The sequence below is a fragment of the Oryzias latipes genome, chromosome 1, assembly GCF_053564925.1.
Source record: "Oryzias latipes strain Hd-rR chromosome 1, Olatipes_Hd-rR_3.1".
NCBI classification, from domain to species: Eukaryota; Metazoa; Chordata; class Actinopteri; order Beloniformes; family Adrianichthyidae; genus Oryzias; species Oryzias latipes.
Window position 1 is genome coordinate 28,113,833 of NC_136237.1, and position 12,003 is coordinate 28,125,835.

At 36.8% G+C, this 12,003-nt stretch overlaps 2 protein-coding genes and 1 long non-coding RNA gene across 4 annotated transcripts; all 3 read left to right on the plus strand.

Annotated features, from left to right (window-relative positions):
- Positions 1 to 423: 423 nt before the first annotated feature.
- Positions 424 to 1,313, plus strand: LOC144993370 (uncharacterized). The gene is made up of 4 exons (XM_078949457.1): positions 424 to 480; positions 582 to 652; positions 744 to 800; positions 884 to 1,313. Exons 2-4 carry the CDS (start codon positions 596 to 598, stop codon positions 1,175 to 1,177), a joined length of 408 nt encoding a protein of 135 aa, XP_078805583.1. The 5' UTR covers positions 424 to 480; positions 582 to 595; the 3' UTR covers positions 1,178 to 1,313.
- Positions 1,314 to 3,530: 2,217 nt separating this feature from the next.
- On the plus strand, positions 3,531 to 4,025 carry LOC144994536 (uncharacterized). Its single transcript, XR_013658099.1, has 3 exons — positions 3,531 to 3,667; positions 3,759 to 3,806; positions 3,886 to 4,025. It is a non-coding gene; the product is annotated as an uncharacterized LOC144994536 (long non-coding RNA).
- Positions 4,026 to 6,675: 2,650 nt separating this feature from the next.
- Positions 6,676 to 8,876, plus strand: LOC101159645 (uncharacterized). 2 transcript variants are annotated; one of them, XM_011475773.4, is made up of 7 exons: positions 6,676 to 6,844; positions 6,969 to 7,271; positions 7,404 to 7,463; positions 7,896 to 8,033; positions 8,143 to 8,178; positions 8,267 to 8,305; positions 8,442 to 8,876. In XM_011475773.4, the coding sequence occupies exons 1-7, from the start codon at positions 6,791 to 6,793 to the stop codon at positions 8,757 to 8,759; spliced, it is 948 nt and encodes a 315-aa protein (XP_011474075.2). In that variant the 5' UTR covers positions 6,676 to 6,790; the 3' UTR covers positions 8,760 to 8,876. The 2 variants fall into 2 exon arrangements, with proteins under 2 accessions (XP_011474075.2, XP_004065923.2); XM_004065875.5 differs by having other exon boundaries at positions 6,679 to 6,844; positions 7,407 to 7,463.
- The last annotated feature ends 3,127 nt before the right edge of the window (positions 8,877 to 12,003 follow it).

Genomic DNA, 12,003 nt, shown 5'->3' on the forward strand with positions numbered 1-12,003 from the left:
TTTAGAGAAGGCTAAGTCACCGTCACGCCTGCACAAACTCACACACCCAGAAATCCAAGAAATGCATGCACAAGTCATTCATGGATCTCTTCTCCCAGATATCCAGACCACTTAAGATGACATCCAGATACTTAGATATCCTTCTGACAAAAACATACCCACCTAAAGTTTTTTCCAGTTTGAAGTGTCTAAACATCCTGAACAAAAAAATTAAATTTCCAGAAAACCCTGAGTTACCTAAACCCCTCCCCCTACTAAGTGTTAGAGAAGATCAAAAAGTAATTTGTGTCCGCTGAATTGCTGTTTGATTGGTTTCGTCATTCTGAAATGTGGAGGCAGAAGATTTTATTAATAGCAGAGTTTTACAACATTATAAAACTTAGTCATCCATGAGTCTGCAGTATATAAGCAAAGTTCTGTAGCCGTGCTGTCATTCTCCTGACCAGTCAAGCAGCCTGCTAACGTTGTAAAGACGTGATTGTAACTATTCTATTATTATGGCTTCCTTTTTATGATTATGATGCTGAATATGGATTTGTGATGCTTATTTTTGTTTTAACATTATTTGGTTTCATCCACAGGTGATCGTTTAACTATGCTCAAAACAGCTCTTGTGCTTGGATGCCTCCTGAGCATCGCTCTGGCTAAATTTGTAAGTTCAGAAGAATTCATTGTATTTGTATTAAACCTTTGTGGCCTGAGAGTTATATGTGCTATTTAACTTTTTTTTTTATTCAATAAAGCATGACAGGGGCCATGAAGAACCTGAAAGATTCCCCCCTAATCTTCCCTTTCATAGAGTAAGACTCTTGTTTTGCCATTATTTTAGACATATTGTAACCAAATTTCTCTGTATGTGAACAGAAATGTGTTTTTGTCGCAGGGAGAAGGGGATTTCCATCACCCTCCTGGCCGACCTTTTGACGCACAGAACTTCCTTCAGTACCTTCTGTCCATCCTAGAGAAGCTTCAGCCGACCACTTCACCCAGTACTGATACTACTGTGTCTGCAACCACCAGCGCCACAGATACAACAACTGAAACCGCCGCCACCACTCCTGATGTTGCCACCACCGCTGCTGCTAGCACCACCACGGCTGATGTCGGCACCACTGCTGCTGCCGCCACCACTCCTGATGTCGCCACCACTGATGCCGCCGCTACCACTGTTTTATGAGATCTGAAATCATCCTCTTCAGCGGACATCAGTTACATCAATTGACAAGGTTTAGAATACTTTCAATGAACATAATGGTGAAACTTCACTTGTTCTCTGAAAATGCTGCTTAAATAAAACATAAAGTAAAAAAATGTACAGTTTGCATGAGTTTGTCTACATTACAAGTCATACATAAATACGTTAAAATTGAATATTTTCTATAAAGTGAAGATTCACATGAAATTGAAAAAAAAACATCAGTATTTTAGTTATATACAACATAAGATGAGTAAGAAATGAAACTATAAGGAAATCTGACAAAGTGAGAGCAGCTGTAAGGAGGGCTGACCTTCCACTGAATAAAGCATTGAACAATTTGCAGGTGTGTAGTGACTTCTACTGGTGGCTGTTGGTTATTGCACCCCACAGAAATGACTGAATGTCTGCACACACCACTTTTGTAACTCTAAATAAACACATGCAAATGGAAATTTGTCAGTTCACAGCAGAAGATTTTTACACACAGATGCATATTTTTGATGCACAAGTATTCACATTCTGTATTACAAGTTCTCAAATCAAATCTACAAGTGCGTTCTTTTTGGAGCATTTTTACCTTCATATTTTTTCCTTAAGTGCATAAAAAGCTGCTGAAGAGAACTAAAGTATGAATGTTTTGTTTTATTATTTAACATGTTGCCTTTCTAGTGACATTCAATCCATGAAGATTTCTTTTATTACATTGATTTCCATTAATTTCTACTTTGGTTAATTTGCTCTTCACTAAAACTCTTTGTAGGAATTTTACATTGTCAAATATGAGAATGGAATTTTGCCTTAAAAAGAAGCAAAGCTGACGGAAATTTACTTCGGGGTCAATATAAACTAAACATTCAACACTTAAGCAGCCGGGTTGATAAACAGTATCTCCCAAAATATAGAATACGTTCCAGAAAATATTGTAAATAATAAAAAATAAAAAAGTAATGTTCATTAAATGCCACCAAACAGGCAGAAAATAGTAAAAAATATGCAAATGTGTGTATGAATGTTTATACTGATGAATCTAAAACCAATAAACAAGGTGTGGAAAAACTTGTAAGCTTTATGATTTAAAACCTTGTAAGCAACTTGTAGCAGCAAAGACTAGGAACTTTTTGTTGCCTTTTGTAAAGACTTAACATTCCTCACAAACTTATAAAGAAATTGTAATTACAATAAAATCTTTTGCATTTGTGTTTTTCTTTTTCTTTGGGTTTCATCTCAACTCTGAAGTTTTTTAAGTCACAACTGCTAATAAATGCACAAAATAAGAGGAAACTGTCAAAGTTATGTTAAAGGGTAAAGTGAAATTGATTAACATCATTTGCTGCTTGTTGACTTTTATCTAGCTTTTCTTTTTTCATAAATATCGAATAAATGTGTAATTTCTACATATTGATTGATATTAAACAAGAACTATTGAGTAAAAGGATGTTAAACATGTGACTATTAGGCTTTAGAAGTTAAACTTTTACTAATCTGTCCTTTTCTGTCCTGCATTTCCACTTGTTATATTTCATTCCAAAAAGTAATGGGATAATTTTTAAAATTGGGAAAACAACCATGTTATTGAGTCTTTATAAATGATCAAATCAAAAGTACAGTCTACAATAAAATGTGGGATTACAGGGGAATTTTTTTGTAACCAACTAAAGAATCATTAAACCAATTTACATTAAAACATTTCTCTGCTAATCCAAATTAATTTGAACATTTTGACTAACTATGAAGTATTTAATCAGCTTTATGTTTCACTTTAGAAAAAAAAAGCAGATTGGAAAGGTAGATTTTCAAATAGGAATGTGTACGCTGTGTTAGGGTGTGCACTGCTGTGGCTCCTGCTGAGGAAATTAATATGATACACCATGTGTAAACAAGATAATTACAGTCTTAAAAAGATTTTGGGAAGAAATTGCTTCATGGGCGGATGTGTAGCTCCAGGCACGGCATATTACTGTCAAAACCCTTCAACAGTAGTATGAAGGGGCCATGAAGCCCTTCAGCTTTGTCAATCTTCACTGACTTTATTCAGCATTTGTGTGAAGGTAATAAAATGCTGCATGTTCTAGTCTGAGATTTCCAAGCCTGCATGCATGATGGTGTAGCTGTGGAAAATATGGACATATTGTTGCAATTAACAAGATGATTAATACAATGTATACTGTAATGTTACAAAAGCACCGTCTGGGAGAAAGACGGTGTGGAAATCCCCGTGTTAATTTTTTGTGAACCTGACCACAAGATTAAAGATGAAGCCACACCTTTGTGGTGTTTGAGCAATGTCGACACACTTGGGCTGTTTAAAAGCGTTTGAGGTAGAAGTGGGGATCGATATTTGATTCACCTTTCTACTCCTCTGCGACACAGTGTCAGTTTTAAGCTGCAGGAGGTCCGAATAGCAACATGAAGTGCATCATGAAGACGTTCCTTCTCATGATTTTCCTCCTCGTTAGTCCCTGTGAAAGTGTAAGTACAACATTTCTTGCTTTTGACATGTTCTGGAGCTTTTTGTTTTATTTATGTTTGGAAAAAAATGTTTTTCTTATTTTTTTTTTAGAGAAGACACAGGAGTGACAGTTCTAGCAGTGAATCCAAAAGTATCGAGGTACAGACGGAACCTTTTTTAAACTGCTTGTTTCATAGGCCCCCTCCTTCATATGTTCTTTTGTTTTGTCTTGCTGTAGAAATTGAGGCCCTTACTGCTAGATATCTGTAGGCTTCTTCCTACTCTATGCAACCCACCTGCGACATCTACAACTGCAACTACGACAGCAACAACACTAAAAACCACAGAAACTGCAGGGACCCCACGTGGAGACAGCCTCTGAACTGCGCCAATGCCTAAACAAGATCTCCACATGGAGCTGCTCTGCTTCTCATGGAGAGTGTGTACTCCAAAATGTAATGCACTGTTAGTTTTGTGTTTGCCCACCTCTAAGGCCTACACAAAAAAAATCTGAATGTATTGTTGTGACTATTGTTTAAATTTGAGTGGTGATTCTTCCATATTTAATACAATTTTTTTCTATTTTATTTTCATAATGTGCAATAAAAGCTGCAGTGAAAAACCTAAAGGATTCTGCTGTGAAACGAGTCTAATTGAAGCAAAAATGTAGACCTGGTGAAAGGAAGGATCCTGTTGGGAGCGTCTTCTGCAGACACTAATGACAGTGTGCTGATGACACAACACTGTAATATCCACTCAGCGCACTCACATGACCATGCTGGATCAGCACAGCTTAAGTAAGGGTGGAAGCTGAGTCTGTAACACAGTGTGTGTGTGTGTGTGTGTGTGTGTGTGTGTGTGGGTGGGTGTGTGTGTGAGATTTATCCTCTTGATCAACATTTTCATTCACTCCTCTGAACTGCTGACTACTTTGAAAAAAAAGAGAAGAAAAGATTCCCATTACTGACTTTTCTCAAAGTTAAATGTTTCTAGTTATAGATGCCAATATTTTAATGTTTACTTTCTAAATAAAGATGAATCTCAATATATAAACTCTGAATATGTATTTTAAGTAATGGATTCTCATCTGCAACCAACAAAAATAAACACAGAAACACACTTGACATTGTTTCTTTGCAGATATGGGTGTATTTTTTTAAGTGAACAAAAACATGGCAGCAATGTAATGTAGTGTGAAAAATAATTTTGATATACCATGATATAGTATTAGTTTTAGCTCAGAAATATGCTTTTAGTTTAGTTTAGATTTTTTATGGAAAAAATATCTAGTTGTTTTATTAAACTAAATCTTCTCCTTCACTTATCCATCAAATCTAATAATTTCTAATAATGGCAAACGGTGTACATATATCTATCTTCCGAGAAGGCCCAAAGCGCTTTACAGTCACAGTTCCATTCACCCATTCACACACAGTCACACACGGATGGGGGCTCCGCCACGTAGCTTCCAGTGTATATAAGTGTGGAGAATGTCCGTAATCTGTAGGGGTGTAAGAAGTCATTTTGATAACGATATAATTCTTATCATAATTAGTGGGGCCGATACAATTCATAGTCAATATTGGTTAATTTTAAACGATCGGATTCATTGAACTAAAATTGATGCAGGACATCTTTAGTCAAAAATTCAACCAGTTTGACTCAAAGATAAATAGCTGGGTACTGATCAGTGCACGTGAAGTTTTCCAGATTTCTTGTATTTTTCAAGTGTAAATGAAATGTGCGTACAAACAAACAAGCAAGTAAACAAGAATAAATGGTAAATCCATTCCTATTTTAGTTTCCTAAAGTTCAATCCACTGTCGTTTTTCCACATCAAAACAATCCAAACAGAACCTCACTGAATGATCACATGTCTTTGTTAAATTCAGTGCATTGGACTGTATTGATCTTCTTCCTCTTTTGGCTTCTCCCATCAGGGGTCGCCACAGCGAACAAGTTGCATGGTAAACTTGGCAATGTTTTATGCCCAATGCCCTTCCTTACGCAACCTTGTCAAACCTGGCTTGGAACCAGAAACAGAGGTAGAGAAGGGAACAGGGAGCAGCCCGGAGTCGAACCATGGTTTCACGGGCGGAAGGCGCCGCAAACCAGCACAAGCTAACCCGGCTCCTCATTGGACTGTAATGATGCTTGATCATTTTTTGCTGCCATCACGTATGTGTTGTCCACTCTGATGGTACTTGGCCATTTTGATATTATATGAAAATAAACCAACTGTACCTCAATCCAATAGTATTTTCCAATATCAATAAAATAATTTTTTTTACTTTTAAAACAATTTTATAACAGTCTAAGTTGATTAACAATTTGCCTCTGACAAATCGATCTGGTTGGATCGTAAATTGAATCACCAATTTAGTCAATTAATCGTTTAACCCATAGTAATTTATGAAAAAATGTTAGTTGCCTGCAAATTAGGACAAAGACTAGCATCTAATGCAACATTAGTTTTGCTGCTTTCAGAAACCTAATTTTCAAAGGTCATCATTTACAAACTTAAATTTTCTTTGTTGAAGTGGCTCTGCCCTCTGCTGTTGTATAATGTGCATACCTTCATTCACTGGGTTGAGCCAGAAGATCTATACAGGTCCTTTGTAAAAATGTTAAAGTACTGTTGCTTTTGTTTTTTTCTTGTCTCCTTGATGTTGTCACAATAATTGAAGTATTTCCAACATCTTTACAGAAACTTCGTCTTTCTAAATTTTTTCTTTTGCACAGTTCACATATCTGGTCTGATGATAATTACAGTGGTTAGACGTTAAGACATTACAGCAGATTCTCTGAGTAACAGGAAACCTCCAGTCCTGCACTTTAAAATGTTTATCTATACACTTTTTTAGACATTACAGCATCATAATTAGAAGAAACAGGCATTTAAGGGAGTTTAGCACCATTTCCTCGGTTAACACCTAAGTACTTCATTTAGAACAGATGTTTTAGGTTAATTTTTTTGCGTTTCTTTCTGCCATATGATTGGTTAGCTCCTTCTGCGAGCAATACATAAGTCCACGCTCCCATCAAAAAAACGGCAGTGAATTTACCCCCAAAGCACATGCGCTTCAGGTCCTTATTGATTCACTGGAAAAAGCTGAAAGTAATTGGAACTTTTAAGCTTAGAAATGATTATCATATTGCTACTGTCATGTATCACCCTACTGGTGTCTGCTGTACCGGTAAGTTAACTTTGAATCGGAAAAAAAATAAATTGTTTTCTACAAATACAATTTAGCATTGTACTGCTACTGAGTGATTTTTAAAGAAATTCTAACTCCTAAAATTCTTCTTTTCTTTTCTCAGGTTGCCCCAAACACCCATGCCCGCATGCTGCCACAAGGAGGAGCCACTCAAAGAATCCATCCTGTTCAGAGCACAAACCATAAACCTGAGGTTCAGACTCCAGCTCCTCTTTCTCCCATCCAAGAACAAGCACAATCTGGGATTCCCCAGCAGCCAGATCCCCAGGCCGTCCTCGAGCCCAGCCCCTCATTGCCACAGCACACCTGGTATCCACAGGGGGGCAGCACCCCAATCAACCCCATGCCTCAGAATGTGCCCCCATTTCTACCTGCCAACCATCTCACACTAGGACAGCTGCCTCTGGTAGGACATCAAACAGGAGGAAACATCAGAGCGTATTCAGATATTAATTTGAATGTGATTGTTTGTTTGTTTTCTGAAAAAGGTAACAGTAGAAACTAAAGGCATTCTGATATTTCATGTTTTTTGTGTTAGCAGATGTTTCCACCTTATGGTTTCTATCCACTATTCGCTCCACCCTATGGCAATCAGATGGTAAGGTATTGCTAGTCTTCATGCCTGCAGCTAGATCACACACAGACTCACAGAAATGATAAAACTCTGCATGTTGGAACTATGGACTAAAGATCAAAAAATAAAAGAAAAAAATCCCAACCACAAAGTTAATTGAAAGGTTGTGCCTTGGAGTCTTATACATTTTTTACAGCAAGAAAAAAATGTATACGTAACTTTTATACTAGAGAAAGTGTTGTACGCATATTTTTGGTTGAGTTATGATGCTAAAGTGCATAATGTTCTCTTTTATCACATTTTCTAGGTTATTTCCCCTTTGTGGGATCAATAAAGTTTTATTTTATTCTATTCTATTCTATTCTTCATAAGGCCACTGCATTGATCTTGAATTGGTAACAAGACAGAATAACAAAAATAAAAATCTAATGGATTTTTCTTTTATCATCCACAAAGTTCTCTCCTTATGGCTTTCCATCGATTCGCGAGTCACCTTTTCTTCAAGCTCCAACACAGCAGCTGCAGAACAATCCGGCACCGCCTGCAGAAAATGTAGTTCCTGTAGGAGCTGCACCTCAGCAGACACAGCAACAGGTCTCCTCATATTACATAACATAAAGAGGAATTTACATCAGGTTTCATCAAATATAATGGAGAGATAAATAATTGTGACATGATAATACAGTGTAGATTTCCTCCACAGAACCCACCGATTGTATACATGTTACAGCAGCCCATGGTAAAGAACACAGAAATGTGGATTAAAAGTTTGGTTTAGGAGAGTTAAAGAATATCAATCTTGACAGGTGTTGTTTTTTTTTTTTTAGAACCCTGCAATTGGAGGTCTTAGCTCAGAGGAACTTGAGGTAAGACAGACAAGATCTGTATCTGTCCCACGGCGTGTTCAGGCAGCCTGTTAATAAACTCAGTGATCTCTCTGATGATGAAACTACCCCCCACCTACCATACCTTCCAAAGTATGCCTCCATGTCTCCATTTCAGATGCAGGCGAAATTGAACCAGATGAGCGTGTACAGTGTGCTCACAAACCTGCCTGCAGGTGCTGGACCTGTGCAACCCGAGAACCAAGCCGCTGGACTAACAAACCCTGGGGAGCAAGGTGCCACGCCACATGTGGGAGGCTCGGCAGCAGGAGTTCGCTCATTACAGGGCCCGGCATGCTCCAGATCACTGCTGAACTCCAACAGTGTGCCTGCAGGTGTGAAGACTGCAGTGCCTGAGGCTAACGCCGTCCAGACTCAGAATCACGCCAAGAGTCTCCCCACAAATCGAAACTTAGTCCGTAGCAAAGCTAACTGATAGGAAACAAGAAAGTGCTCAGTGTAATCTGTGTCTGTCCAAGTGATGTTCATATGTTATTGTTGTTGCCTTTCAATAAGTAGAATGAAATAAAAAAGAAGCACAAGACAAACCAAACCTGCACATTTCCTTATTTTCGAATTAGCTGTATAGAAGGCTTTTGTTTACTTTAGGTTATTTTCTTAAACCTGGATCTTGTTACGTGTTTAAAAGCACCCACCAAATTTGTGCAAAGCCAGAGGTACAATCTGAGCAGACATCAATTAACAACAGCTTTTGTTAAGAAAAATGTGTTTGCTTATGTACCTCGCAGCATGTAGTCAATAATGAGTCTTCAGGGACTGTCTGTCACTTTAGCAGCTAATTGCCTCGTCTGTGTTTAGCAGCCAGCTGCTTTTGTGGATTGTTCCCTCATCAGACCATCAGGTGACACAAAACCCAAAACATATAAATAACTAAAATGTAACATTTCTGTAAAAAAAAAGACATTTGTTTACAAGCTATTAACAAAAACTGCATTTGAACAGAAAAAATAAAAATTCATCAGTGAAATCTCACTTGTAATACATAAATGTTCTTTTTGGAGATTTTTCTGGCATGTTACTATAATATTACACCCATTGCATTGGATCAATGGGGCGATGGGGCAAATAATGAGAACAAACAGAAAAAATGAGGCAGAAAAGCAACAAACTCATTTAAAAACTAAGGGCAAAGAGTTCAACTGTGAAAAAAATAGTTATTTAAAAGGAGCTACAAACAGATGCATTATCAATTACCTCATCAAACACTTTGTTTTTTAGATATTCATCTGTGGTATTTTTGGCAAGTTCTTTGTCTCTGTGTGTGTGCAGATGTTTTGATCACTCTTGTGAATTTGAATGTCTGTTACGGCTGCTTATCTGTTCTATCTCGTTCAAAGAAGAACTTCATGGCACAGCTGAACATTGTCCTTGAAATCACAGAGGGATATTTAGTGTAGATTTCCTCAAACCAAAGACGTTTTAATACAAATTTACCCGAGAAACTCCTTTTTTTCAAGCTTATTTCACCATTCTTTCCTCACATTTAATGGCTTTGTAACGAAACCAGAACTACAGTAAATGGTATGATAACATTGGTGAATATATTCCTCCATGTTGGTAAAAGTGTGTTTTGTTTGTACCCAGTTATAATGTATATATCAACTTTGTTTAAATGTAAAGTGTTGATGATGAAAGTTCATCTCATCTTAGAAAACGTTTTCTTGAGAAGAGAAGAAATGTTCCTCCCAATGGTCTGTAGTACCAAATGTGAGAAGTGACACCACATAATACTCTTTTTTAGCTCTTAGTTTAAATCTTTTTATTTCAATATGACCATTATTTGAAAGACTAATTTAAAAAAATGTCTTTGTTTTTCCAGTGCTTCTGGTTTTATTATTATTTATTTGTTATTTTTTTACATGAAATATCTATGATGTTTTTGGTATTTTTAATTGTGTTGAGAGATACTTCATTTTCAGAATAACATTTTGGACTTGACTCATAGGTTTTAGGAGCAAAACTCCTTAAAGTTCATAAAAACTATGGATGCATGTTATATTACATGCATCTTAATCACATTATAACTTTAATACTTTAGAAATGACAGTGTTAGCAAAAAGAGTTTACCTAATTAGTAATAAATGCAAATATAATGAAAATATAGGTCTTTTTAAAAGATCACAACCTTCACTGAGATTTGGAGCCCATTTGATGAGTCTACCAGGATACTCATTCTTAATCTCTACATAGGTTTAGTTCCCAGCAGGTACATTTCTGTGTGAAGTTTGCATGTTCACTCCATACACTCCAGCTTCCTCCCTCAGTCCAAAAACATTCTTCATAAAGTGTCCAAGTGTGAGTGTGTGCCTGTTGACTTGCCCAGTCTACCCAAACCCTCGCCCAACAGTATTATGCCAAAAAGCACATAGCAGGTTAAGAAAATGGACAAATGGATGATAAGACAGTTTATACAGTTTATGAAAAAATGTTACTGAAAACACGGAATTAAATCATAATTAGTGAAAAGGATTAGCATGACACAAATCAGTACCACACATTACTGCACACAGTGTCCAAACTGATTGAGTAGACTTTTGGTGCATAATGACTTGTATGGGAGGCAACATTATTTGCTTTGCTGTTTTTGATTGTCCAGTCTTCATTTTTTTAAGTACTGCGTCGCCAAACAGACTCCAGCTGGGAAAAAGCTGTTTTGGAAACAAGTTGTGTGTGAAAGCTTTCAGAACTGCAATGTCTGACGCTGTGGCCTGACTTCACACCCTGGTTCAGTGTGTGAACAAGACTAAATGGATTCATGTTCTGGCCCTGATCAGATTTCTCTTTATTTACCCAACTCATGATGTGTTAATGAAGGTTGTACAGGTCCACACTTCCCTTTGTATGTAGCTTGGTATGGTAACAACTCAAAGTGACTCATTGTGATTGTAAATGCAGAATTACTACAGTACTTAAAGTCTGATAATATCTATAGAAAATATAAAAAAAGAAAAATATAATGACATATAATTGAATAAAAAAAAAATATATATATATATATATATAGAGTCAATTTAGGTTGTTTTAAAATGCTATACAAAAAGGTAGAAAACATGCAGTCAAGCTAAATTAGTTCAATTTTTTATTCCAATAACACTAGATTGTTTAAAGTCTTGGCTTCTATAAGTGACCGAGAGTTTTAGTGCAACCCCCAAACTACACAAGGAAAAAGGGACAGTGAAGAGGAAAAGCCTCTCTAAAGAATGGAAACAAGCCTCCAGCAGACTCAGTGAGGACTGTCTGAGACACGAAAGAGACAAGAGGACAAAAAAAATAAATCAGAAACATCAATATTAAAACCAACAAGGTATGTTAGCGATGGCAACAAGTAGAGAACAGGATATAAATGAATAAATACAAATCCCCTGAAACATCTGTTTTGGTAATAATAAGTTAATAAGTTGGTGATTGCAGCAAAGGAGGGGACCAGGAGGTAGACATTTTTGTCCTTTCTAGGATAAACATTTTACCTATTTGGATCAATGTCTAATGGGGTGGGACTTCTGTTTTTTTTTAACTTCTTTTTCCTCTTGGTCAAGGGTATTTTCTGACACATCTTCAGACATTTGAGTCCCTTCAAACCATAAAAATATGAAGTTTTTCTCCGAAATCTAATCCCGTTTGCCAAACTATCTGATCTGACTGTACGCTAGATTTCTGAA

What these genes read in the sequence shown, in the direction of transcription:
- LOC144993370 (XM_078949457.1), top strand. Translation starts at nt 596, where the DNA reads ATGCTCAAAACAGCTCTTGTGCTTGGATGCCTCCTGAGCATCGCTCTG. An exon ending in GCATCGCTCTGGCTAAATTT is followed by an intron (nt 653 to 743) that starts GTAAGTTCAGAA and finishes TATTCAATAAAG; the next exon opens with CATGACAGGGGCCATGAAGA. An exon ending in CTAATCTTCCCTTTCATAGA is followed by an intron (nt 801 to 883) that starts GTAAGACTCTTG and finishes TTTTTGTCGCAG; the next exon opens with GGAGAAGGGGATTTCCATCA.
- LOC101159645 (XM_011475773.4), top strand. Translation starts at nt 6,791, where the DNA reads ATGATTATCATATTGCTACTGTCATGTATCACCCTACTGGTGTCTGCT. An exon ending in CACTAGGACAGCTGCCTCTG is followed by an intron (nt 7,272 to 7,403) that starts GTAGGACATCAA and finishes TTTTTGTGTTAG; the next exon opens with CAGATGTTTCCACCTTATGG. An exon ending in CACCCTATGGCAATCAGATG is followed by an intron (nt 7,464 to 7,895) that starts GTAAGGTATTGC and finishes TCATCCACAAAG; the next exon opens with TTCTCTCCTTATGGCTTTCC.